Below are 27,352 nucleotides of genomic sequence, written 5' to 3'. Positions count from 1 at the left end.
CGCTCAGCCAGAAGCCGGGCTCACGGCTAGCGAGTGCAGCAGTGGTGGCAGGAGCCTCCCCTTCCTCTGCTGCAGGCAGGCGATAAGGAGCGAGAGCCCCGGACTGTGAGAGCGATGTCTGACTGCTGGCTTAGGCCCGATTCCTCCAGGCGGACATCTCCCAAGGGGTCCCGGACTGTGAGAGGGCACAGGCCGGACTGAGGGACCCCCCTCCCCTCCAGTGAACAAATGTCATGCACAGGGCCTCTAGTTTTAAAATAAGATATGTATGTAAATGTGTTCCCACCAACTTAACAGTTATTTAGCAGTTTTACACAGTAACAAAGACTTAACCAAATCCATTCTCCTTCTTTATGGAAAAATTATAATGGGTTCACTTTTTAAGCTCTGGTTTTTTGGAATCCTGATGAAGATAGAATGTCAGTTGTATTAGGCAACATTGAGGATTGGTAAATAACACCTGGACCTAGAGGACTGGGAATGAACTACAGTGGTGCCTCCCCACCTCACCACACCCCCCGTGTCCATGAGGGATACGTTCCAAGATCCCAAGTGGACTCCTGAAACTGCAGATAGTACCAAGTCCCTGTCTACTGTTTTTTTTCTATACATATATATACCCATGATAACATTCAATTTCTAAGTTAGGCACAGTAAGAGATTATAGCAATAACAACTAATAACCTAGAACAATTATGACAATAAAATAAGGGTTACTTGAACCCAAGTACTGTGATACCACAGTTGTCTAATCTGATATCAAAGGTGGCTACTAAGTGACTAAAGAGTGGGTAGCATATACAGCGTGGATATGCTTGGCAAAGGGGTGATTCACATCCTTGGATAGGATTGAGCTGGGCTGCATGATATCTTATCAAACTACTCACAAAGAGCACAATTTAAAATTTATGAGTTGTTTTTTTCTGGACTCTTCCATTTTCAAACTTCAGTTGTCTGCAAGTAACCAAAATCTCAGAAACCAAAACCATGTATAAAAGGAGGGGACTACTGTACTTATCAGGTGAAAAGCCAGAGCTTTGGTCTGCCCTGAGTGTGGTGCATTCTTTTACCTGGGTGTATCCCTTGCCAGGACTTAAAGAAGTATGTCCATAGGATTGTTACAAGGTATTTTCGTCCTTGTATGGAGTGTAGGGCTTTTAAGCCAGGAGTAATTTTCACCCATGGGATTTCAGTCCTTCATAACTGAACTATCAATTAAGGAGCTAAAGAATAGTCCCTAAATTGCTATGAGGACTCCTGCTTAAGAAATCTTCAAGTTGCCCTGTTGTGTTTCCTGTTTTTGTTTTTTGTTGTTTTGAGTTAAGGATGCTAAGTAGTCTCATTCAGGTTGTGTGGACTTTGATTATTTAGTTCAGCTAAAAACAATCCATTAAGAGTGAATATTGCAGATATCCTTTTGGTATTATATTACCTGCATGTGAAATATTGTTTATTGTAGTAGGAAGAGAGTTGTGATGGATGTTGAATGTCAAGTTCTTGCTGTATATGAGGTACTATAGGTGGTACAGGGCAGTTCAAGATACAGTAAATGGAAGAAGGTTGAAGTTAAATAAGAGAAGATAATGGCAGAAGAATTATAAGGGTAGTAGTAATCCTATATAATAAAGAGGTAATATACAAATTGACCGCCACGCCCTCACAAGATGGCAGCCCAATGTGGTCACAAGATGGCCACCCCCATGTGGTCACAAGATGGCCACCCCCCCCATGTTGTCACAGGAGGGCAGTTAGGGGCGACCAGGCCAGCAGTGGGGACAATTGGGTCAGCAGGGGAGGGCAGTTGGGGGCGACCAGGCCAGCAGGGGAGGGCAGTGGGGGCGATCGGGCCAGCAAGGGAGGGCATTTGGGGGCAATCGGGCTGGCAGGGGAGCAGTTAGGTGTTGATCAGGCCAGCAGGGGAGTGGTTAGGGCATGATAAGGCTGGCAGGCAGAGGTGGTTAGGGGCAATCAGGCAGGCAGGCGAGCGGTTGGGAGCCAGCAGTCTCGGATTGTGAGAGGGATGTCTGACTGCTGGTTTAAGCCCGATCCCACAGTCGGACATCCCCTGAGGGGTTTCAGATTAGAGAGGGTGCAGGCTGGGCTGAGGGACACCCCCCCCCCCCGCACAAATTTCGTGCACCAGGCCTCTAGTTACCTAATAAAAAACATGTTGACAAATACATTGAATTCATCAGAAGAAGAAACCCTTATAGCAGTGGTTCTCAACCTTCTGGCCCTTTAAATATAGTTCCTCATGTTGTGACCCAACCATAAAATTATTTTCGTTGCTACTTCATAACTGTAATGTTGCTTCTTCTATGAATCGTAATGTAAATATCTGATATACAGGATGGTCTTAGGCGATCCCTGTGAAAGGGTATTGCCAAAGGGGTCGCGACCCACAGGTTGAGAACCGCTGCCTTATAGCCTCTAGAAGCCAAGATGAGAATTAAATGTGTGTTTTTACAAAGGAGTAAAGAGCAAATACAATCAAAGGTAATAATTGCATTTTAATTCTTAGGTGGGTACTTTACAAAAAAAAGAAGGCATTGAGGATTAGCTATAGGTGTTGTATGCTAGAAAGTGAGATTGTAGATAGAATGAATGTCTTCTTTTTAATATAAGTTCACCTGACAACTTATTTTTATAATCTTTTTGTAATATTTCCTCTCCAATATGGTAGCTGTTAACTACATGTAACTGTCAAGCACTAATCAGAATTGAATATGCTATTTATATAAAATGTACACCAAATTTTGAAGGATTGGTATAAAACAAATCTAATGGAAAAAAAAATCTAACGAATTATTTATATATATTTTCTATTAAAATGATATTATGTTGGACATATTAGATTAAATATACTATTAATATTAATTTTGCCTGTTTTTACTTTATAAAAATTGAGATGAAATTCACAAATTTAACCATTTAACAAATATAACCATTTTAAAGTATACAATTCAGTGGTATTTAGTACATTAACAATTTTTGTAACCATCATCTCACTCTAGTTCCAAAACACTTTTATCACCTTAAAAAGAACACCATATCCATTAAACAGTTAATTCCCTTTTATCCCCCACCCTCAATTCACTGGCAATCACCAATCTGTTTTCTGTCTGTATAGACTTATCTATATTTGATATTTCATATAAATGGAACCATGTAATATGTGACCTCGTGTGTATGACTTCTTTCATTTAGCATTAACACTGTAGCATATTAGTATTTCATTGTTTTATAGATGATGTTATGTTAATTATTAAAAGTGTAGTGTTGAAGTCTTCCAACTATGATTGTAGATCTATTTATTTCTCCCTTCAGTTTTGTCAGTTTTTAGTCTATATAGTTTTGGACCCTGCTATTTGGTGCATATCCTACATAATCCTATATAATAAAAGAGAAACATGTAAATTGACCATCCCTCCACTACGCTCACCAGCCAATCAGGAGTGAGTATGCAAATCAACCCGACAAAGATGGCGGGTTAATTTGCATACACAGGCACCAGGCGGAGAGCAGAGCGGGAGAGCCGGCGGAGACTGGAGAGGGAGAGCTGGCGGCTTGGAGGACTTGGCAGAGTGGGAGGCTGTGGGACTGAGACAGAGAAGGAAGGGAAAACCAAGAGCGCGGAGAGCACCAGGAATTCTGGGAATAGTAGTTCTTGTGGCAGCCCCAGGACCGGAAGCGGAAGCCCAGAGCGCAGGGAGCACCAGGAATGCTGGGAATCGTAGTTCTGGTGGCAGACGGATCTCCTAGACACTAGAGCAGCAGTTCTCAACCTGTGGGTCACGACCCTTTGGCGGTCGAACGACCCTTTCACAGGGTCGCCTAAGACCATCCTGCATATCAGATATTTACATTACGATTCATAACAGTAGCAACATTACAATTATGAAGTAGCAAAGAAAATAATTTTATGGTTGGGTCACAATGTGAGGAACTGTATTTAAAGGGCCAGAAGGTTGAGAACCACTGCACTAGAGCAAAGTGAGCCTGGAGCAAGTTATTGTTGTGGTGGGGGGTGGAGGGAAAGCAAACGTGAGAGACATAAGTAAAATCAGAGTGTCTCAGAAAAATAAAAGGGAAGATATCCTAAAACTTGCAGGAAATCTCCACCAATGAAGCAAAGAAAAAACAAATGCCTCTATTATTCTGTGAGCAACAAACCAAACTGGGTTGGGGGGTCTCAGATAATTCACTCATATGATTGCAAAGACAGACAGAAACTCCTGGATTGGAGAGGGCTCCCAGATTGGAGAGGGTGCAAGTCGGGCTGAGGGAGCCACCCCCCATGCACGAATCTTCATGCACCAGGCCCCTAGTATGTTTATAATTGTTACATCTTGATTGACTCTTTTATCAATGTATCATGACCTTTGTCTCTAAAAATGTTTTACTTTAAGTAGGACTCTGGGGTGTTACTAATATATTCATCCCAGCTCTCTTTTGGTTATTGTTTCATGGAATATTTTTTCCCATCCTTTCATTTTTTTTAAAAAAATATATTTTATTGATTTTTTACAGAGAGGAAGGGAGAGGGACAGAGAGTTAGAAACATCAAAGTTTCATCGATCAGCTGCCTCACCCCCCACTGGGGATATGCCCGCAACCAAGGCACATGCCCTTGACCGGAATCGAACCTGGGACCCTTGAGTCTGCAGGCCGATGCTCAATCCACTGAGCCAAACCAGTTAGGGCCATCCTTTCATTTTTATTTTATTTTTTTAAATATATTTTTTATTGATTTCAGAGAGGAAGAGAGAGGGAGAGAGAGAGAGAAACATCAGTGATGAGAGGGAATCATTGATGGGCTGCCTCTACACACCCAACACTGGGGATCAAGCCTGCAACCCAGGCATATGCCCTGACTGAGAATTGAACCCTGACCGTCTGGTTCATAGGTGGATGATCAACCACTGAGCCATGCCAGCTGGACCCATCCTTTCATTTTTAACCTGTTTGTGGTTTTGGATATAAAGTGAATCTCTTGTAGATAGTATATGGTTGGATTGTGTGTGTGTTTTAAAATCCTGTCAGTCTCTGCCTTTTGATTAGAGTTTAACCCACTTACATGTGAAGTCATTAATAATGAAGTACTTCTGCCATTTTTCTGTTTTTTGCATATTTCGTACCTTTTCTGTTCTTTATTTTCTCCATTTCTGTTTTGTGCATTTGATTTTTTTTGTAGTATTTTTAACTCCCTGTAATTTCTTATTCTCTCTATATATTTTTTAGATATTTTTTTAGTGGTTACCATGGGGATTACAATTAACATTCTAAATTTATAACAACTCAGTGTAAATTGTTACTAGTTTAACTTTAATAGGATATAAAAATTCTGCCTCTATACAGATGTCTACTCCTTTTTATGTTGTAATTGTCACAAATTACATTTGTATATTGTGACTATTAATTTAGATTTGTAATTATTGACAACAAAAAGAAATTACAAGCCCAAAATGCTGTACAAAAACAAACCCTGAAGTATCTGATTTCCACAGTTAATAATGGTGTTATATTTATATTGTTTTGTTTTGTTAATGGTTTTATATTTACCAATATGTTACACTCCCTGATCTTTATCTGAGAATGTCTTATTTTCCTCTTCACTTTTGAAGGATGGTTTTGCTGTGTATAATTCTGGGTTGACCATTTCTCTCCCAGCTCTTTAAATGTGTCATCTCCCTGCCTCTTACCTCCATTATTTTCTGTGAGAAATTGACTCTTAATTTTATTGAGGCTCCCTTGTATATAATGAGTAGTTTCTCTCTTGCACCTTCAAGATTCTCTGTCTTTCAACAACTTAATTGTTTATGTCTTGGTTTCTAGCTCTTTAACCTTTTTGGAGTTTAACTTCTTGGATGTGTAAATTTATGTATTTCACAAAGTATGGGAAGTGTTTTGGCCCTTTTTTCTTCAAATATTCTTTACTATTCTTTTTTCTCCAGAGATTGCCCATTACATATATGATGGTATATTTTATAGTGTTCCACAGATTTCTTAGGCTCTATTCCTTTTTCTTCATTTTTCTTTCAGTACCTAAGACTGGATGATATCAGTTTACCATTCTTTAAGCTCACTAATTCTTCTCCATTCTCAAATCAGCTTGGTATTGAAACCTTGCAGTACATTTTTCATTTTGGTTATTGTACTTATCAGCTTCAGAATTTGTTTGGTTCCTTTTTATAATTTGTTTCTTTATTGCACATACATTGTTTTCCTGATTTCCTTTGAGTATATTTAAGACAGTTGATTTAAGTGTTTGTATAGGAAGTCCAATGCATGTACTTCCTCAGAGATCATTTCTGTTAATTTCATCTGTGAATAAGCCAAACTTTCATGTTTCTTTTCATGCTTCGTACATTTTTGTTGGAAACTGAACATTTTTAATATTATACTGTGATAACTCTGGAAATCAGATACTTCAGTGTTTGTTTTTGTTGCTGGCTGTGGGATGTAATTTGTTTAGTTACTTTTCTAAACTATTTTTGTACAGTCTTTATTCTTTGCCATGTGTGGTATCTGAAGTCTGTTCATTTAGCCTGTGGTTTTCTCATGCTTTGACAGATTTCCTTGAACACCAGGAGCTAAAAAAAAAAGAAAAACTCTCCCAGTCTTTGCATATTATATCAAGGCACTCTTTCAAAGCTTAGCCAACTTTGCCTTACCCTTTACTTCCTGCATGAGCCTAGAGGTCAGCCCAAGATAAGAACTTAGGGTCTTCTCAGATTCTTCCTGCACACGTGTTGTACCTTGTGTGTACATGTGGCTTTCTGAATTCCCCAGTATATGAGATCAGTTTTAATAGCCCTAGTTCCCTAAAGAAACTGTCTCCCCAGCTTTTCCTCCCAGGCTTTTGGTACATCTGTTGTTGGCCTCTGTGATATTTTGTGCTTGGCAGCAGCTGGTTGTTTGTTTGCTTTACGGTGTGTTTGAGGAATACAAACACCTTGTGTTGATCCTTCACATAATAGCTCCAGACACAATTCTTTGAGCTTAAGGTCTGTTCTACTCTCTCTGGAACCAGGGGCCAGGATCCCATGCTGAGAGCGCAGGCTGCCTTCTTCAAGACCACTGCTGAGGTGTGGGAGTGGAGAGTGGGGTTAGGCCAACGACAAGTAATAGTGCCACACAGCTTTCCTATCTTTTTTAAGTTGCCTTTTGGTATAGCATTTGCTTGGTCTCTGTAAACCTTTGACTATTTTCTAGAGTTCTGACAGAGAAGATTCTGACAATTTTTACTCTTAGTATTTCTGTTGAGTGATGGGCCCTTGGAGCCACTTTCAATGACATCTTCCTCTTTTTACTTTTTAAATATAACTACTAGGAAATTGAAGATTACATATATGGCTTGCGATATATTTCTATTGGACAGCACTGCTGTAGGGTAATAAGTTTCAGTGAATATTGAATCCATTTATGTTGCATTTGGGAGGAAAAATGTTTAAAATTTTCGAAGGCCTCACAATTAGGATTAGCTATTTACCCTTATGCTTTTTATTCCCAGACTAAAAAGCATAAGGGCAAATAGCTAGTGTGGCATTTTAGAGGAACTCTTTAGACTTCCTTCTACACGATGAAATGTTAACATTGTGTAATTATGTACCTATATCATTGAAGTCTCCTAAATTCTGACTAGATTCTGCATCTGCTGAAAGCACTCTTGATTCCATATCCCTTTAGCATCCTCGGCTTGTTTGCCTGGTCCCCGAATAATTGGCCTTCTAGATATGCAGGGTTGCCAGCTTACCCTTGTTATTCCTCTGATCCTTGCCATTAAATGCTAAGATGTTATATGTCTGGTTATATGCATTCTCAACATGAGTAAGCTGTATTCTAAATACTTACTTACAGGTGCATTTTAAAAGCGAGTGATCTTTGCTCCTACTAAATAAAGTTGCATGTGCAGAACCATAGAAGGAGTTGGCAACATATTCAAAGTTGTGGGTACAAATGTAAGGGATTCTGCTGGCTCCATTAGCAAAAATCTCTATATATAAAAGGCTAATATGCAAAGTGTCCCCTTGGGAATTCAACCAAGAGACCAGGAGTTTGATTGCTCACTATGACGTGTGCTGACCACCAGGGGGCAGTGTGGAATGAAGGAAGGCCCCGGCCAGCAGCCAGAAAGCCCCAAGGGTCCCTGATCACCGGCCAAGCATAGGGACCCTACCTGTGCTCGAATTTCATGCACCGGGCCTCTAGTCATTTTATAATGCTGACAATGAATGAATTGCCTCCTGAGTGTCAACTGAGTCTCTTTGAGTCTTTCTCTGACCAAAGAGAGCATTGATCTCTCATTGAATTCTCTTGCCATTGCCCTGAAGTAGTCAGAAGAGTATTGCTTCATCTTAGTTATAAATCCACATTTTTTCCATTAATATTTCTGCTACTACAGATTATAAGACCAAGCAGTGTAATTTTACTGAAGACACCAAGAAACAACAGTAGTAGACTACTATGTCTTCTTCCTACCTGGTGGAAAGCAGCTTTTCATATAATCACATGGTGGTACACACAAGGATATCATGTACCTAATTTAAATCAGAAAAATGGAACAGTGTCCACTTTTTGCTTTAAGTAAGAATTATTAACCACAGCTAACCATCAAGTACCAATTTAAAAAGTAAAATTTAAAAAGATAAATTTAAAAAATAAAATACATTGTGGGGAATAGGATGTTTTGTTACTGTAAATATCCCTCTGTGGGAAATGTTATAAATTCTTATTGTAAGGAACAAATGTTAAGGGATTCTAAGTATCTTTTTTTTGGGGGGGGGGGCTATTTTGTTTTGATATAGTCTGAAGGTAAGAAGTCCAGATAATCATGAGGCTAAAATCAAGGTATTGGTAGGGTTGCATTCCTTCTGGATGGAGGCTCCAAGGAAGAATCAGTTTCCTTTTCCAGCTCGTAAGACACCTGCACTCTTTGTTTTAGGACCCTTCCCATGTCCAAAGCCAACTGTGATTCTGACCTCCTTCCTCTACGTCCCTTTTCCACTTAAATTGATCTTTTATTGATTTCGTTTTCATTTTCTGAATATTGCTTATTTTTATCTTTATTGTTGAAAGTATTACATATGTCCCTTTTTTCCCATTGACCCCCTTTACCCCACACTGCCCCCTCCCAGTAAAACATTACCATTCAAATATTAAGTATTTTGTTCCCTTGGAAGTGTGGTACTTTTATGGTTTACTTGCGAGAGGATGATATAACTTCACTTAACCAGCATTCAGGTAACTAATTTGCTGGGAAATTTCATCTTGATAAATCTGTAAATTATAGCACCTAAGAATCTATTGCAGAGCAACATTGCCCGTTAGACCAATTATTCTTAATCTCAGGTTTGTGAACCTCTTGGAATTGTATTCAGATACGAATTTTTAACTATATGTGTTTGTGGGGGTTTTTGCAGAGAAATAGTCCATAGCTTTAATCACAATTTCAGTAGCATCAATGATCACCCTAGTACCTCAATTTAAGAACCATTTCTATACAAAACAATATGACTTATACAGATCTGCCTTTTTTTCAGATCTGTTTCCTAAATTTTTGTACATTTCTAATTGCCAGTTGGTAATTTATAATGTAATAGCTGTCTGTTTCTAAACTTAACATTTCTAAAACACTTTCCTTTCCTTTGTTTTTCTCTCTTTTTCTGTGTTCCTCTCTCCTTTCTTTCTCTCTACTATCCCATTCCCTACCGCAACACCTCCAGACCCATGCTGAGAGCATTTGATACCAATATGTTAATATTTTCTTTTACCTTTCTGCCAGAGAGCTTGCCTATATCTCCCCTCCCTCCCTCCCTCCCTCCCTTCCTTCCTTCCTTCCTTCCTTCCTTCCTTCCTTCCTTCCTTCCTTCCTTCCAAGAAGTGGGCTTAGGAAACAAGTTACAGGGGCAAAAGAAGGGCCCTTGGAGTTTAGGAGAAAGAAAGAGGCAAGAAAAATTGCTCCTGGAGTAAGGTGGGGGTGGTGAAAGGCACAGGGGTGCTCCATAGAGAGCTCCTCATTTTCTGTAGTTCTCAATTTAAAAAATTTTAAAAATATATGATTTTATTGAATTTTTTAGAAAGAAAGGGAGAGGGACAGAGAGATAGAAACATTGATGAGAGAGAAACATCATCAATCGGCTGCCTCCTGAACGCCCATACTGGGATCTGAGCCCACAACCTGGGCATGTGCCCTGACCAGGAATTGAACTGTGACCTCTTGGTTCCTGGTCCATGCTCAACCACTGAGCAACACCGGCCGGACTAGTTCCCAATTTTATATGGCTACATGGTTGCCTGGAAATACAGACTACATTTTCTAGTTTCCCTTATAGATAGGTTTGGTATTGTGACAATGTGTCTATATAAACATCTATTTTATTAAGATATTATTATGTAAAATTTGTTATAACAACTTCCTTAGTAATCTCTCTGCCTGTAGTCTCTCCTTGTTACAAATTTTTCTGTGCTTTCAAGTTGTGGAAATCTTTATTAAATATCCTCTTTTGTTAGGAAACTGATTAAGAAGGTACATAACTAATGTATATTGGCAATATCGTAATAATTTGCCAGTTTTTATTTTTGGAAAAGATATAATTGAGAACTGTTTGAAATAATGTTAAACATATCAATGAAGTTAAAAACAAAAAACAAACACCTGGAAGTTTTAAACTATGAAAGGGCAGAAAGGTTTAGAAGTTGGATTAAGTTTAGGAATGGGAGGGGGAAGTTTTCTGTACAGATCCATGCTGGAGCAGAATGGGCACTAGAGATGAAAAAAAATTATTGGAGATAAGTCTCAATTCAGCAACACTGTACAACAGCTGTGAAGACCTGGTTTCCATGTCCAGAGAAGGAAGCATATGTAGCTGAGAAACATTTCATTTCTGGGCAATGGAAAAGGACTAGTATGTGTTATAATTTAGTAAATACATGAATACTTGCTCTGCTTGACATAGGTGATTCAAGGGACTTTCTTACTCTGACAGAAAATAGAGTATTCTGTTTGCTAAAATGACTTCAAAAGAAAAAAGGTTTTATTTCTTACTAGGATGTAAAGGGCTTAAAATAGGTATGTATGAGATCTTACAAAAAGTCAACAGCATAAATCATAAAGGAAAAGAAATACATTTGACCATGGTAAAATAAAAGCTTTGTTCTTTAAAAGACAACATTTAGAAATAAAAGAAGCCAGATTGATGATTCACATAACTGGCAAAGAATTAGTATTTATAATAAAAAGAATTTATGCAGATTAATAGAACAAAGACAACCCATTTGAAGGAGAGTAAAGAAAGAATGAAAAGAGCAAGAAGGTAGATGAGTGGATATATTATAGGCTTGTTAATAACAGCAGGAGGTTTAAGAGTCCATTTATCTTTGTGTTTGGTCCTCATTTTGCTTTAACTTTATTGAAATGCCAGTTGAAAATTTTATAAAATAAAGGTCATAGTTACTATTAAGAATTTTAGATAATTTAGAATACTTACTGTGTAGCTATAACCTCATCAAGTCCTTTGGCTCTTCCTCCAACATCCACCCAAATCAGTCAATTTCTCTGTGTTCATTATTAGCACTCTAGTCCAATCTAACATTACCTCTCACCTTGATTTCTAAATCGCCTACTATGGCATGAAAGGATATATTTGATGTAATTGTTCAAATAAGACCAGAGGTTAACAATTGAGGTTCAATTTAGATTTTGAATAAAATAAAGGAAGCCAAGCATCATTTTACAAGAGTCTCTTCACTTCATTGGAATGAAAGCTAGGCTGCAAAAGTGGTTGTTATGTAGTTCATTGTCGAAGTGAAGAACAGAGCTTTAGTTGGAAGTATTTTTGAAAATAATACTACAGAACTAAATTCTTGTCAGATTTGTCTTTTTGGATAAATCAGTTGGAACAAATGCCTTTCAACTAAATATTTTAAAGACACTCAAGAGTGAAATTCTGAGAGCACATTGTTATTATAAATGACTGCTGTGTCAGAGAAGAATAAATTGCAAATATGATACCCAGAGAGTAAAAATCCAACAAAATTTTGAATATTAATTCCATGATGGCAAATATTACTTTTACTTATTTTCCATATTTATTAGAATGGACTTCTATTGCTTGCATGATCAGGAAAAAATAGTCTGTTATACTTTAAATAGAAGGATAGGATTTGGTTTCTTGCCCTTAGGTCACTTTTATCTAAGGAGGGAATGACAAGTGCAAATTTCACTCTGCTACAAGGAAGAAGAGTATGACAGAGTTTGTAAGAGCTGCCATTAGTCTTTGGGAGTGGTTGCATGTTTTAGACAAGAGTTGCTGCTTTTATTTGGGAAAAGAAGACATTTGAAGGCAAGGAGGTTATGAGATGAAAAACTGGTGGAAAAGATTAACCTTGTCAAGAATGAAGGTCTTTGGAAAAAAAAAAAGCCCCACACAATATTGAACAGCTTGACTTTTATGGTATTCTAATCTTAGGTCTTGAAGTTGACAGCTGAGTTGTTAAATTATAAGCTAATGAAGGCTATGGAAGGGTGAATACAGATTTACATAATAGGCTTTGGAGTACATTAAAGCTTTTAGAGGTATTGAGAGGAATTATGTTAGAGATACTTTTGTTTGAAACATATTTATACACTTTTAAAAATAACATTCTAAATTGTTTACGATATCTATAATAATAAAAGCATAATATGCTAATTAGACCGGACGACCTTCTGGACAAAGCCAGGGCTGCGAGGGAAGCCCGGGGTCCCAGATGCTTGCCGGCAGCTGGAGGGAAGCCCAGGTTCTGGGTGCCAGAGGGAAGCTGGTGCCAGCAGCCAGGGAAAGGAAGGCCTACTCTTGCACGAATTTTGTGCATCGGGCCTCTAGTCTTGTATAAAGCCAAAGGCAGTTAAAAATGGGTTTTAATTTATTTAGATTACTTATAGTTTATAAATATGAATAAAAATAATTTTTGAAGAAACTGAGAAATGAAGGGAAAAATATCAAATTTCACCATCGTAAAATAACCACTAGGCTTTTAAATATTTTAAAAATAATCTTACTTATGTATATTTTTATATTTTTAAAATATAAAATATGTCTGAGAACCATTATACAAATTGTAAATGAGAAAAAGATTCAAAGATGATAAAATAAGAGTCTATGCCCTAAAGAGAATAACTGCTCTCCCACTCTGAGGTCAATATATACCCTGAGCTTCTGCATTGGATATTTTACTCCAAGTCTTAAAGAATCTAGTATAAAATTCTTAAATTTCCCAGCTGACTAAATAATTAGACAAGAAGGAAGAGTCAGGGTTCTATAGTAAATAGACACTTAAGTGATTATTGGGAACTTGAATTTAGGTTTTGACCCACTTCCTTTGTGACTTGGTAACTTCACTGGACTTCAAATGTATTGAGCTTCAAATGTATGAGTTTAGTTCACAAACATATAAACCTAATATGTCTAAGTTAGGTGCTGGGTTTTGGTATAATTCAGTCCAGCTTTTATGCACCCACACCTCCACTGACCAGTACTCTGAGTTGAAGATTGGTAAGAATTGGGCCTAAATAAGAATTAGAGCCGCTGAATAACTTAATAATAAAAAGTTTAGATAGAATGGTCACCTGTAAAGTTAAAGACTTTCAAAGCTTCTATATAAAAAGTTATTTTGACCCCAATAATAGAGGATTATGGTTGACCATGTACATTTTATTTTTCCCTATATGGCTTTGAGTTATCAGGATGACAACTACTTCAATTTAAAATTCTTTGTTGTAGTAATAATAGTGATTATTTTATCCCAGACATTGTTTACATTTATTAAAGGTGGGTTCTGTAACTTCTCTGTAACGTTTCAAGGACACACAGCTAGTAAGTTTTGGAGCCAGAATCCAATGTATGAAAGTTTAACTTTAGACTCCTCACTAAGCCACAACACAGTATAGTTTTAAAAGTGTACAGCTCTCTTACAGGAGATTTGTGTCCAGAATATATAAAGAACTTCTAGAAGAATCAGTAATAAAAACAGCATAATAAAAAAATGATCAAAAGACTTAACAAAGAAGCTATACAAATGTCCAGTAAGCATATGAAAAGATGTTCAACATCATGAGTTATCAGAGAAATTGATATTAAAACCAGCATAGGTTACCACTATATACTCAGTACAATGAATAAAATTTAAGTCTGAAAACATTCAGTGTTGGTAAGGATGTGGCACAACTTCCATACATTATTGATGCTACCATACATTATTGATGGACTGTATGATGGTACAACCACTTTGGAAAACAGTTTTTTAGTTTACAATTAAACATAATACCCGTCCTAGCTGGTTTGGCCTAGTAGATAGAGCTTTGGCCTGCAGACTGAAGGGTCCTGGGTTTTGATTCTTGTCAAGGGCACATGCCTGGGTTGCGGGCTCAATCTCCAGTAGGGGGCATGTAGGAGGCAGCCAATAAGTGATTGTCATCATTGATGTTTCTATCTCTCCCTCTCTGAAATCAATAAAAATATCTATATAATAAAAAACCCAGTGGTCACAACACCATAACAACCAAAGATCGGTCACCAGTAGGCTGCATGCATGGTGAGGTGCGTGCGGGTGGGCGGGGCTGCGTGTGTGGTGAGGAGCGTGCAGGTGGGTGGGGACTTGACTCTGGGTCCCACGGCACGCCGGGACTCGGGGGTCTGGGGTCTCACACGATTTCCCGCGGGTCTGGGTCTCATGCGATTTCGTGCGCTGGGTCACTAGTATATATATAAAAACATATTACCCTGTGAATTAAAAGGTACAAATATTGACACTGATTCCATGTATATGAAATCCCATAATAGGCAAAACTAATGTGTATGTTAGAAATCAGAACCATGGTTGTCTATTTGATGGGAAGGAGGTTTAAAGGACTTTTCTGGCCCTGACCGGTTTGGCTCAGTGGATAGAGCATCGGCCTGCGGACTGAGGGGTCCCAGGTTCGATTCCGGCCAAGGGCATGTACCTTGGTTGCGGGCACATCCCCAGTAGGAGGTGTGCAAGAGGCAGCTGATCGATGTTTCTATCTCATCGATGTTTCTAACTCTCTATCCCTCTCTCTTCCTCTCTGTGAAAAATCAATAAAATATATTTTTTTAAAAAAAGGACTTTTCTGTAGTCATAAAATCTTTTATAGCATGATTACCAGTGTTGGTTATGAAGACATGTACGTTTGTCAGAATTTACTGAATTATATATTGAGATCGGAATATGTTATTGTGTGTAAAGTATACTTCAATAAAATATAGTGAAAAAAGGAAAGTGGACTATTTTAAACAGGCACTATGGCAAGAGAAATGACAACTGGCAACCTAGGACTTAGAACATAGAGGCTGAGTAGCATAGAACTGTTAACAGAACTTCAGTTGATATTCAATAACCAAAACAAGTTTAAGTTTATGTTCAGTATATTTTTCTAAGTTAGCAAGGTATACTATTTTTAGAAAGGATTTCATCAATAATTATTATATTAAAAGCATTAGAACTAAAATGCTTAGATGTCAGTTATTTAGAACATTAGTAGATGAAACACACTTCTTAGATTTTATGTAAAGAGTATTTGCGGTTAATATTGGGAAATGATTCTGAATGGAACTAGAATGTAGTGTAGTCTCTTACGAATAGTCTTCCAAAGAGAAGGCATGAAATTCAGGTTTCAATTACTTGATAAGTTATTGAAACAGAACATTTGTCTTTATATGATTCGTGTGATTTAGGTTCCAAGCTGTGAGAAGATATAAAAAACATGGTGTCTGAGTTTCAGAATTTTATTTATAATAAATTCCAGAAATGTTAGAAAGTTATAGGTGTCACTATTAAATATACTAAAATATAGCAGTAATTTATCCTGGTTGTACTGCAGCAGTTGAATATATATAGACAAATTTGATGAGGGCCTATGTAATTTGACAAGTGTTTGTCTCTGGGGTTTTTCTTAACTTGTTCCATGACAATCAAATGTGCTTGAACTATTCAAATGATTAATTGAAATAAGAGTTCTGTAGTCTTTTATTGTGAGGTTGATCTTTAAAATAAAGGTTAACCTTTTAAGTTAGTTTGTGTTTTTGACATCTTTCAAGTAGATTACTTTCTGTAGACTATCATGGAAGTAGTAAGCACTTTAACTGATGTGGTCTTTGATTTCTCAAACAAGACTGGAAGCTTGGCTGGTTTTTGTTTATGGAAAAACTAACTTATAATCTTTGCCTTTGTTTTAGTAATAGTTATGCACGAGTGCGAGCTGTGGTGATGACCCGGGATGACTCCAGTGGCGGATGGCTGCCCCTCGGAGGTAGTGGACTGAGCTGCGTCACTGTCTGCAGAGCCTCCCACCAGGAAGAGGATGGCTGCTCTGACTTTCTTATCCGTGGAGAGCGGCTCAGGGACAAAATGGTAACTGATAATGCATTTATTATAATTTTAAGATTCCATAGAATGAATTATTAATTTAAAATAATTATTAGTGTGCCATAATTGATGAGAATTATTTTTGCCCAGGATCAATGGTTATGTTTTCTGAAACTCTTTTAATATTAAGCACGATGAACTATTCCTGTTTTTTTTTTTGCAACTGGAAATAACATTAATGCACCCGTGTTAGAGGAGAGCTGCTTTTGTGGTTAAGTTTAATGGAAGTGTTCCTGGGTAGTCCCCCTAGTTCAGTGATGGCGAACCTTTTGAGCTCGGCGTGTCAGCATTTTGAAAAACCCTAACTTAACTCTAGTGCCGTCTCACATATAGAAATTTTTTGATATTTGCAACCATAGTAAAACAAAGACTTATATTTTTGATATTTATTTTATATATTTAAATGCCATTTAACAAAGAAAAATCAACCAAAAAAATGAGTTCGCGTGTCACCTCTGACATGCGTGTCATAGGTTCGTTATCACTGCCCTAGTTATTAAACCAGGTACACCCTGCCTCTCCTTCTCTCCACTATCTCCTAGACTGGAGGCTGGCAAGCTATATAGTCCACAGGCCAAATCCAGGCCTGCCACCTGTTTTCGTACGGCCCATGAGTTGGTTTTAGCATTTTTAAATAATTGAAAATAATCAAAGAAGAGTAATAATTTCGTGGCACATGAAAATATGTTTGTGGACTGGTTAAGCATCTATGATGTTTTTTTCTATTGAAAAATATATTTTAAATTCTAAAATTTTCATACATGAACATTTTAAGTTATTTTTAATTTGTTGATTTAAAAGGGAGGGAGAAAGAGAGAGAAACATCAATTTGTTGTTTCACTTATTTATGCATTCATTGGTTGATTCTCGTATGTGCCCTGACCAAGGATCAAACCCACAACCTTTGCATATCAGGAGGATGCTCTAACCAACTGAGCTACCCAGTCAGGGCTTTAGCATTTTAAATAAATTTATTTTTAATTTTGGTTATTGGTTTCTGAATAATCTTTACTATTGAATTATTTCAGTTATTTAACTTTTCTTCTTAAACTAACTTTCTTGTGCCCCGGTTTCTGCCTCAGTGAAAGGGAGAGTTATCCTAAGTCATCTTGAAAGTCTCCCAGTTCTAGTGTTTTGTGAGCTTATGATTCACTCCTAACAATGTATCTCAGTGAACCAGAATGTCATTTTAGGATTGTAGGAAACCCCAATATCTAAAGGTGATTCTGGCTTTCCATAAGATGGTGGCTGGCACATACTATTGCTAATCTATATATATAAAATCCTAAGCAACGGTTATGACCGGTCACTATGACGACGCACTGACCACCAGGGGGCAGACACTCAACTTAGGAGCTGCCCCCTGGTGGTCAGTGTGCTCCCACAGCCAACCTCCCGCAGTCCCTCCCCAAGCTGGCCGGGCCCGATTGGCCCTGATCACTGGTCAGGCCGAGGGACCCCACCCATGCACCAATTCATGCGCCAGGCCTTTAGTTTAAAATAAGGCTTTGTAGACTTCTCAGAAAGAGTTTATGGTGACTTGTCCTGGACTATAATACTACTCATCTGAGCTAATGGTAACTGGGAAATGTTGTTGGAGGAGAAGTTGTTGATTTTAGAAACTGAGTGTAAAATACTGATGATCTAAAAATATTAGCTGTATTAATGGACAGATTATTTTAGGGTAATTTAATAAATGACATAATCTGCATAACTAGGAGTGAGGCTGATCAGAATCAGCTCAGACTGATGGATTAGGGGTTGGTCATTGTGGCTTTGACATAAAGCTAGTGCGAATAAACCTGGGATTCAGAAAGAACACAAACTTATTCCCTATGGCAGGCTTAAAAGGAGCCCTTAGGTGTAGAATTATAATAGACTAACAAGAAAATACATTCTTCTGATAGATGCACTGACTAGGAATCAGAACATTTGTTGTTTCACCTGACCACTTCTCCTTGAGGAAGCTTGTTATTTGTGTAACAGGGTAATCAATATATCTCAGTGTAGACATGAAGGAAAAGTTATTCACTTGGAGGGTTGCCATATTTCTTGCAGAGATTAGCTATATAGTAAAGCATTTTAGGTTATGGGGACTTGTATGATTAAAGGCAGAGGCAATAATGCATGGTTATAAATTTAAAACAGCAGTGTCTTGTGGAATTTCAAGACAAATAGGACAGTGACATTGAAATAAGCAGATTAATTACCCCCCTCTGCTGGGTAATACACTTTTGATCAAGATACTTCTGAAGCAATACAGAATTGAAGTATATATTCTTTTTTTATTGTCACTGCATTTTGGATTCTTAATGTCCATTTCTGTAGATGTTTTTATTGATTGGTTTTATTTCAATTCCGTATGCTGAGTTCTAGTTTTTTTATTTATCTAAGAAAGAAGTACTCTGTGACTATTGAGTCTATAAATTTACAACGTTCTTCCCAAGTTGATAGTTATCTTTAAAATCCTCATTTGCTAAAAACTGTTTTGTACCCATTTTGTCTGTCGGTCACATCTTAGAATCCTTTACCTTAGATAAATTCTAAAAATGAAGTGAAATACCTGCCCCTCATATCCCAAGAAAAACTTGTGGTCTTTAAGAAAGAAGAGATAATTAGTAAAGAGGAGTACCATGGCCATTTGTATAGCTAACAAAGAAATATTGGTAATATTTTAAAGAGTGTTCATAAATCAGAATGCTGGTAATAGTAGTGAAAAGGAAAGATGGCTTTTCTTAAGGCTGAAGGAAGCACTTTGGTAGAAGAGTTTTTGCAGCTTTTGATGTGCAATCACTTGTATTAAAATATGTCTTTTACACTTCTAAAAGGTTTATATTTGACTCTTTTTTATATTTCACTCATTTATCACTCTTTTTTAATAAGAAACGAGCATAAATAAAGAGTAAGCTGACTGGGATTTTTTTCAGGAAGTCAGCTTGTGTGTTTTGGGGGTAGGACTCATTCATTTATTGATCTGTTCATTCTGAGTACTCAGAAATTATTTCCTGTGATGCTTACTTTCTTGTTTTTATGATGCTCATAAAGGTAGAGTTTATTTTACAGATTACCCTTTTGCTGCTCGAAGTGAGAGCTTCCCAAGCTATGCGCCATGAATAAAAGTGGCTGGAGCCTCTTGGTTTGTTGCCTCTTAACTGGTAGCAACTCCTCTTTCCTGGATGCTTTACAAATGTTATATTTTTAAGGGTGCCTGAGGAAAAAGTTGGAAAGCACTGAGAAAAAACAGGGTTTGGTGTTGTATTCTAAGGTAATCAGAGTACTGCCTTTCTTCCAGACACTTGGGTATGGAATGGTCTTTAACAAGGATAGATTCTCAGAACCGCTTTTCTTGATCTGTATAAGTTGTAGCCTCCATTGCCTTCTAAATCTTTATAGCCTTGATTTCTTCCTTTAATTCTCGAGTACAAATTAGTGTTATCCTCGATCACATATTTCTTAAATGCTAGCTAAAATTTAACTGTTATTTTGTTTAGATAACCTTTACTGAGCTTCACATTCTCTATAATAGAAAATTTCTCTTTTGCATTCATTTTTTATTAGATATATTAGATAGGCCCTTCTCTGTTAGTATGACACTTTATTTTATTGGAAAACATTTTATCATATGTATAGGTTATATTTTTTTATCATTTTTAGCTGAACTGTATGTGATATGTAAATTTAAAACACTGTATTATAATACACCCTTAAAAAGTCTTTATAAGTAGCTGAATAAACTGTCCATAATAACATTAAAATTTTGCTAAAATATTTACTACTAAAAGTTTTAAATTACCATGGGAATGTACTTTTATGTTTATGTAGTAGGCAATAAAATACTGTAAATTTACAAATGTAATTAAAATTATGCTTTTAAAAGCATATTACGTGCTAAAAGATGACAAAATATGGAATAGGCTACACAGATACAATAGGACTCTTACAACATATGTATTACTTGAGATAGTCTGTAGAAATAAGAAAAAGGCACTGTGTATGTCAGCAAAGTTATACGATAGTTATTATAAACTTATAGTGACAAAGTTATTAATGGTAAAGGTAAAAATAATAAAGGCAAAAATGAAGTGAAGAAAGGGAAAATAAGAAAAATTTCAGGTTAGGAAGTTGCCAAAGAGATTAAGGATATGTTTTTCAGATTAATAAATATAATTAGGTTGTAGATAAAAAGTGACCTATAAAAAATAAAAATGCCTGTAAGATAATAGTTTTATTGTTTAAAATGACATTGTAAAAATGAGTTTTCTTTTCAGTTATTAGAGCCTAAAACAAAATTAGAGGATTTGTTTTCTAGGGAGAAAACATAGGAGTAGCTTTATTAACAGTGAGACTCACCCCCTTTCCATCATGGGACACTTTAAAAGACCAGGGACACATCTTTCTGCCTTGGATTGAACTTTATAAAAGTACAGAACATTAATTTCCTACTTGGCTTTTCCCATTGTGCCTCTGAATTATTGCATTGTGAAACCTCAATCTTCCACTAAAAACCAATTGCATTAACTACTTTTCTCTTTAAGATTCAGCAGCTCTGTCTCTTGAAAGATAGTGGTTCTCCTTTGACTATAATATCACAGTCAGGGGGGGAAGTGGGAGTATAGATGGTGTTAGCATAATTTTAATTATGCTTTATTCGCCGAAGTATTGTTCTATCAACTACATACATATATAAACCCCTTTGTTGACAGTGTTCCATTCAGATCACCATCCATTAGCTTTCATTTTCATCTACTGACCTTAGCAATTCCTTCCCATAGCAACTCTTCCACATCTGAACCTCATCATTATTCTTGGCTACTTTGCTTGCACAGTCTTGACCTTCTGGTCTTCATTTCAGCAGGCTGCTTTCCTGGATCTGGTTGTTATCCAGAACTGTTCCATTGGAGGAATTTTACAATTTCCTCTCATTTCTTTTTTATTCCCCTTCCCTTGCTCTACAATTTCATGCTTACTCTATTACTTTGTGCCTTCAATTTTCCCCAGTTTCACTAGATTCCTCTGGCTTGAGTATCTTTTTTATTATTTTCTTCTTAAATCCAATCTAAATTTTTTGTCAGTCATTTAAACTACTTCAGTAGATAATTACCTGCTGAGTTTTTACTTTATTTTACCCTGAAGGAACTTCACTGAATTCTACATTATTAAAAGAGAATATTCCCTTTTTAAAGGTGAGTCAAATATATATTGAGAAGCTGCTGTGTGCTAGACACTGTTTTAAGCACTAGGAATATCCAAATAAACAATGACAGAAATTCTAGTTTTTAAGATAAATATACATTTTGGTGAGGGACAAAGAAATGTTACAATAAGTAAATAAGATTAATATGCTAGAGAGTCCTAACTGATAAGGGGAAAAACAAATCGGGAAAGAAGTATAGGGAGTTTATTTGTGGGGAGGAACTTTTTTTTTTTTAAACCTTACCCAAGGATATGTTTTTGTTGATTTTCGTTTTGTTTTGTTTGAGAGAGAGAGAAGGGAGAGAGAGAGAAACTTCGATGTGAGAGAGAAACATCGATTGGTTGCCTCCCACACACCCCACTGGGGATCAAACCTGCAACCTACCTATGTGCGATCACCAGGAATAAAACCACAACCTTTTGGTGTACAGGACGATACTCCAAACAACTGAACCACTGGCCAGGGCTATGTGGAGGAACTTTTATAATCTGGCCTTTACTTCTTTTATCTTGAATCTTTCTGCCCTTTCCCAAAGGCAATCACTTCCATGATATTGCCTTACTTCGTTATCTTTACCAAAAGCAAGTGTTGAATTTATGGAAATGCCTTCCCCTCTTTTACATTAACTAAATAACAATAGATAGCATATTAAGAGTTTATGTGGAGTAGAGAATGTAGACAGATTGCTAGTCCTGAGGAAACAATGACAGGAACAATTTCCTTTTTATTGTCACAGATAAGTCATAAGCAGAAAACTAGGAAAATTTAATTAGAGAAAGCACCTTGGGCAAATTAGTTTTGCTGTTAAGGATTGGAATTGGAAGAAATGCTAATAATAATGGTAACAACAACAACATTCATCTAGTTCAAAATTAGCTGCTCATTTTAGGGTCAATCCATTGAAAAGATGATAAATTGTACTATTAATGACTTCTTCGTATAACCATAAATTTTGTGACTTTCTCTTGGCAGTTGTTTTTCAACAGTTAACTCTTAATATTGCCAATATTCCCTGAAGAGATAAAACCTGCCTGTTAGCATATATATTATCTTTCTTTTAGAGCCATGTGATAGCTGTTTCCTGGAAATTAAGATTTAGCATATTTCCCATATTACCTGCCTTGTAATTTCTTTTTTTTTTTTTTTTTAGAAAACTTCAGGTTAACTCTTAATTTCCTTCAGTACTCTCTTTACTGAATATACTAAACTTCCTCTTTATTATTTAACTAGAGGCCCAGTGCATGAAATTTGTGCACGGGTAGGGTCCCTAGGCTTGGCCAGCGATCAGGGCCAATCAGATTCCCCGCCTCCTTGCCTCCTCCTTCCCTCGTCACCCACACACTGCCACCGCACGGTTTCCCCCACCACCACCGCTGGTCACCTGCCATGTTCCCCGCTGCCCCCTGGGGGTCAGCGCACATCATAGCGAGCAATTGAACTCCAGGTCGAACTCCCAAGGGGACACTTTCCATATTAGCCATATATATATATAGGTTGGCTTGCTTTAGATTAAAGTCATTCCATTCTCTAGCTACCGGTTTATACTGGTTGATCTGGTCTATTGGGCTCAGCAGGATTATTTTGCCTTCTTCTTTCTCCTTTATACCTGATTGTGATACATTTCACATTCTTACCATTACATTCCAATTAAATTGTTACAATAGTTAGTAGCTTCCCTAATAGTTAAAGTTCAAACTTTTTTATCTCACTATTAGCTTTCTAAATATTTTGTCACTACCGTTGCTCTATTAGAATCTAAATTATCATGTGAATGTAGCATGCTTTTTAATTGATTGGTTGATTGCTATTCTTTTAATTAATAAACAGCTGTTTGAGTATCTTCTCTATGCTAGACTTTTCTTATATTAGTTTGCTCATGACACCCGAAGACAATACCATAGACTGGCTGGCTAAAACAGTGGAAGTTTATTTTCTCACAATTTTGGAGGCTGGGAAGTCCAAGATATGGGTACTCATTGATTCGGTTTCTGGTGAGAGCTCTCTTTCTAGATTTCAGAAGGATGTAATTCAATCCATACCACTTCTTATTTAATTCCACTTTTTATTCTGTTGATTTTATGTGAATATTATACTTTTAAAATTAGTTTTATATATTTGCTAATACTAATTTCCCCCTCATTAGTCTCCCCCCCCCCCTTTTAGGTATATTTTTGCTCATTTTCCCATAACTAAACAATTTTTTTAAAATATGGGTACATTCACTTAAGTTTTTTTCTACATATATAAAAATTTAGTGACTATTATATATGATTTGGGCGGAGGGTCAATTTTGGTTTCTTTTAAAGCTTATTTCATACAACTCATCTTCTTTTTGTATAGTGCTAGTCAGAACTTCCAAAATAATATTAGATAATGTTGGTGATACGGTTAGCTTTTTTATTAATTTAATGGGATTTCTAGTGTTGTATAGAGAAGTAGAACGTTAGATATTATTTTGAGATGTCATTTATCACAGTAAGGAGGATTCCTTGATATCTCTTAATGTTTCCCTCATCAGAATTTGATAATAATTTTTCTGAAATCTCTGTAGATTTTTTAAATTGATCTTTTTATCAAGATAATTATAGATCATTAATTGCTCTTGTAAAGAATAATGTAAAGAGATCTTGTTTTCCTTTTCCCCAGTTTTCCCCATGGTAACATTTTACAAAACTAGTGTATCACAACCAGTATGTATATTCGCATCGACACAGTCCATCACACTCAGATTTTCCCAGTTTTGTACTCATTTGGGTCTGCATTTAGGTCAATATAGTTTTATCACATATATCCACTATGATAGAAAAGATGCGAAACAGTTCAGTAACCGTAAGAATCCTTTCCCCTGGTACTTAAAGCACACCTACCTCCCTCTTGGCCTGGAAACCATTCACCTGTTCTCCATTTCTATAATTTTGTCATCTCAAAAGTGTTATGTAATTGGGATCATAAATATGTTACTTCAGGATTGGTATTTTTCATTCAGCATATGTCCCTGCGGGTTCATGCAGGTTATTGAGTGTGTATCAATAGTTTGTTCCTATTTATTGTTGCCTGATGTTCTACGACAACTGTGTACCAAAGTTTAACCATTGCTTCACTAAAGGAAATGAAGGCTCTTTACAGTTTGGGGCTATTGCAAATACAGCTGGTAAGAACATTCATATACAAATTTTTCTGTAAACATATGTTTTATTTCTCTGGGATAAATGACCATAATGTAATTGCTGGGTTGTGTGGTAGTTGCATGTTTAGTTTTGTAAGAAATTGCCAAACTTTTCCCCCAGAGTGGCTATATTGTGTTACATTTTTACCAGAGCAGTCCAGTTTCTAGGCATTCTCACCAGCATTTTCTGTAATCACTATTTTTTATTTTGTCATTGGTATAGGTGTATCATGATAGCTCATTGTGGTTTTAATTTGGGTTTCCCTAACAGCTAATGATGTTGAATATCTTTTCATGTGTTTATGTGTACCTTCTTTGGTGAAATATCTGTTCACGTCCTTTGCCATTTTTCTCATTGGATTGTTTTTTTTTTCTGTTGAGTTTTGAGAGTTCTTTATATATTTTAGATACTAGTTTTTGATTGGGGATATATGGTTTGCAAATATTTTCTCCCATTCTTTTTTATCTCCTTCACAGAGTCCTTTGCAGAACAGAGATTTTAATTTTTATAAAGTCCAGTTTATCAATCTTTTTCCTTTCAGGGATCATGATTTTGGCATCAAATCTAAGAACTCTTTGCCTAGCCCTAGATCCCAAATATTTATCCTGTGTTTTCTTCCTAAAAGTTTTATAGTTGTTAATTTTTACCTAAGGTATGATACTTGGGTCAAGGTTAATTTCTTATGCCTATGAATGTCCAGTTCTTCTAGCACCCTTTGTTGAAAAGGTTGTCCTTCCTCCATTAAATTGCTTTTGTACTCTTGTTAAAAATCAGTTGAGCATTTTTGTATATGTTCTCCATTTTGTTTCATTGTTCTATTTTTCCCTCCATAAGTATTATACCATATATTATTGTCGCTATATTTGTAAGACTTAATATTGGGTAGAGTGATGTCTCCCATTTTATTCTTATTTCTCAAGATTATTTTAGCTATTCTAGAGTCTGCTTTTCACATAAATTTTAGAATAATTTTGCCTTATTAGGATTTTGATAGGAATTGTGTTAAACCTATGGGCCAATTTGGAAAGAATTGACATTATTACTATATTGAATTTTCCAGTCCATGAATGCCCTATGTCTCTAGTTAGATCTTTGCATTCCTTTCCCCCCCTTTGAATTCTTTTGACATTTTTCAGCACATAGATACATTTAGTTAAGTGTATACCTCTGTTTCATTTTTCTTGGAGCAGTTATAAATGATGTTGTATTTATAATTTTGGTTAATGCATGTTCATTTGTGTATGGAAATGTGATTAATTTTTGTTTATCGTGCTACCTTGCTTAACTCTGAGGTTTTTTGTTCGATTCCCGGGGATTGTTTAAAGTAGACATGTCATCTAAAAATATGAACAGTTTTATTCCTTTTTAATCTATGCCTTTTATTTTATTTTTTTCTTTCCTTATTGCAGTGGCTACAACTTCCAGTTCTATGTTGAGCAAGAATGGCAATAGTATACATCCTTGCTTTCATCAGATCTTAGTAGAAACACATTGTCTTTGACCTTTGAGTATGACGTTAGTTGTAGGTTTTTTAATAGGCAATCTGTGTAAAATTGAGATAATCCCCCTCTATTCCTAACTTACTGATAATTTTTATTATGAGTGGATGTTTGAATTTGTGCAGTGCCTTTTCTATGTTAACTGCTAGAGCTTCTTTAGCTTGATGACATGATAGATTACATTGATTGGTTTTTGAATGTTGACTCAAGCCTTTCTGAGTCAACATTCAAAAATCAATCAAAACTGGACATACATAGGCAAAGTCTATGTACCTGGAATAAATCCCACTTGATCATGATTTGCTAGTATTTTGTTGAAGAATTTTGTGTTTTAGACCATGGTTGATATTGGTCTGTAGTTTTATTTTTTGGTACCATCTTTGTCAGGTATTAGTTTCAGGTAATACTGGTCACATAAAATCAATTGGTAAGTGTTCCCCCTTTCTTCTGTTTTCCAGAAGAGATTATGTTAAATTGGTGTTAGTTCCTCTTTAAATATTTGATTGAATTCTCCAGTTGAAACCATCTCAGTGTAGAGAGTTCTCTTCTTGATTACTCTTAAATTAAAAATTTAGTTCCTTCAATGGTTATAGGACTGTTCAGGTTAACATTTTTATGTTGATTGAGTATTGATAAAATGTTTTTCACAGAATTGATTCATTTCTTCTGACAGTTGTCTAGTTTATAAGTTCTTAGTGTCTTAATTATTCTTTTAAAAGCTAAGAGATCTTTAGCAATATCCTGTTTTATTCCTGAAATTGGATATTTATGTCTTCATTTTTAATTTGTCAGTCGTATTAGAGTTTTATCAATTTACTAGAGGCCTGGTGCACAAAAATTTGTGCACTCGGTTGGGGGGGGGGCCCCCAGCCCGGCCTGTGCCCTCTCGAAGTCTGGGACCCCTCGGGGAATGACCACCTGCTGGTTTAGGCCTACTCCTTGGCGGATTGGGAATAAGCTGGCAGTCAGACATCCCACTGACAGCCCGGGAGCCCTCGGGGGATGTCCACTTGCCAGCGGGGAGCAGGCCTAAGCTGCAGTCGGACATCCTTAGCGCTGCTGAGAAT

At 36.6% G+C, this 27,352-nt stretch overlaps 1 protein-coding gene across 1 annotated transcript in view; it reads left to right on the top strand.

The window, feature by feature from the left end:
• Nucleotides 1–27,352, top strand: part of SPRED1 (sprouty-related, EVH1 domain containing 1) — a 120,549-nt gene that overhangs the window by 43,065 nt on the left and 50,132 nt on the right. Inside the window, exon 2 of the mRNA XM_005879350.2 lies at nucleotides 16,236–16,410. Within this exon, the coding sequence (XP_005879412.1) occupies nucleotides 16,236–16,410 (175 nt within the window). The remainder of the gene's footprint in view (nucleotides 1–16,235; nucleotides 16,411–27,352) is intronic.

Source organism: Myotis brandtii, unplaced genomic scaffold (assembly GCF_000412655.1).
Source record: "Myotis brandtii unplaced genomic scaffold, ASM41265v1 scaffold596, whole genome shotgun sequence".
Taxonomy (NCBI): Eukaryota; Metazoa; Chordata; class Mammalia; order Chiroptera; family Vespertilionidae; genus Myotis; species Myotis brandtii.
The sequence above is the reverse complement of the archived record's forward strand: the minus strand, read 5'-3'. Positions and strand labels throughout refer to the sequence as shown.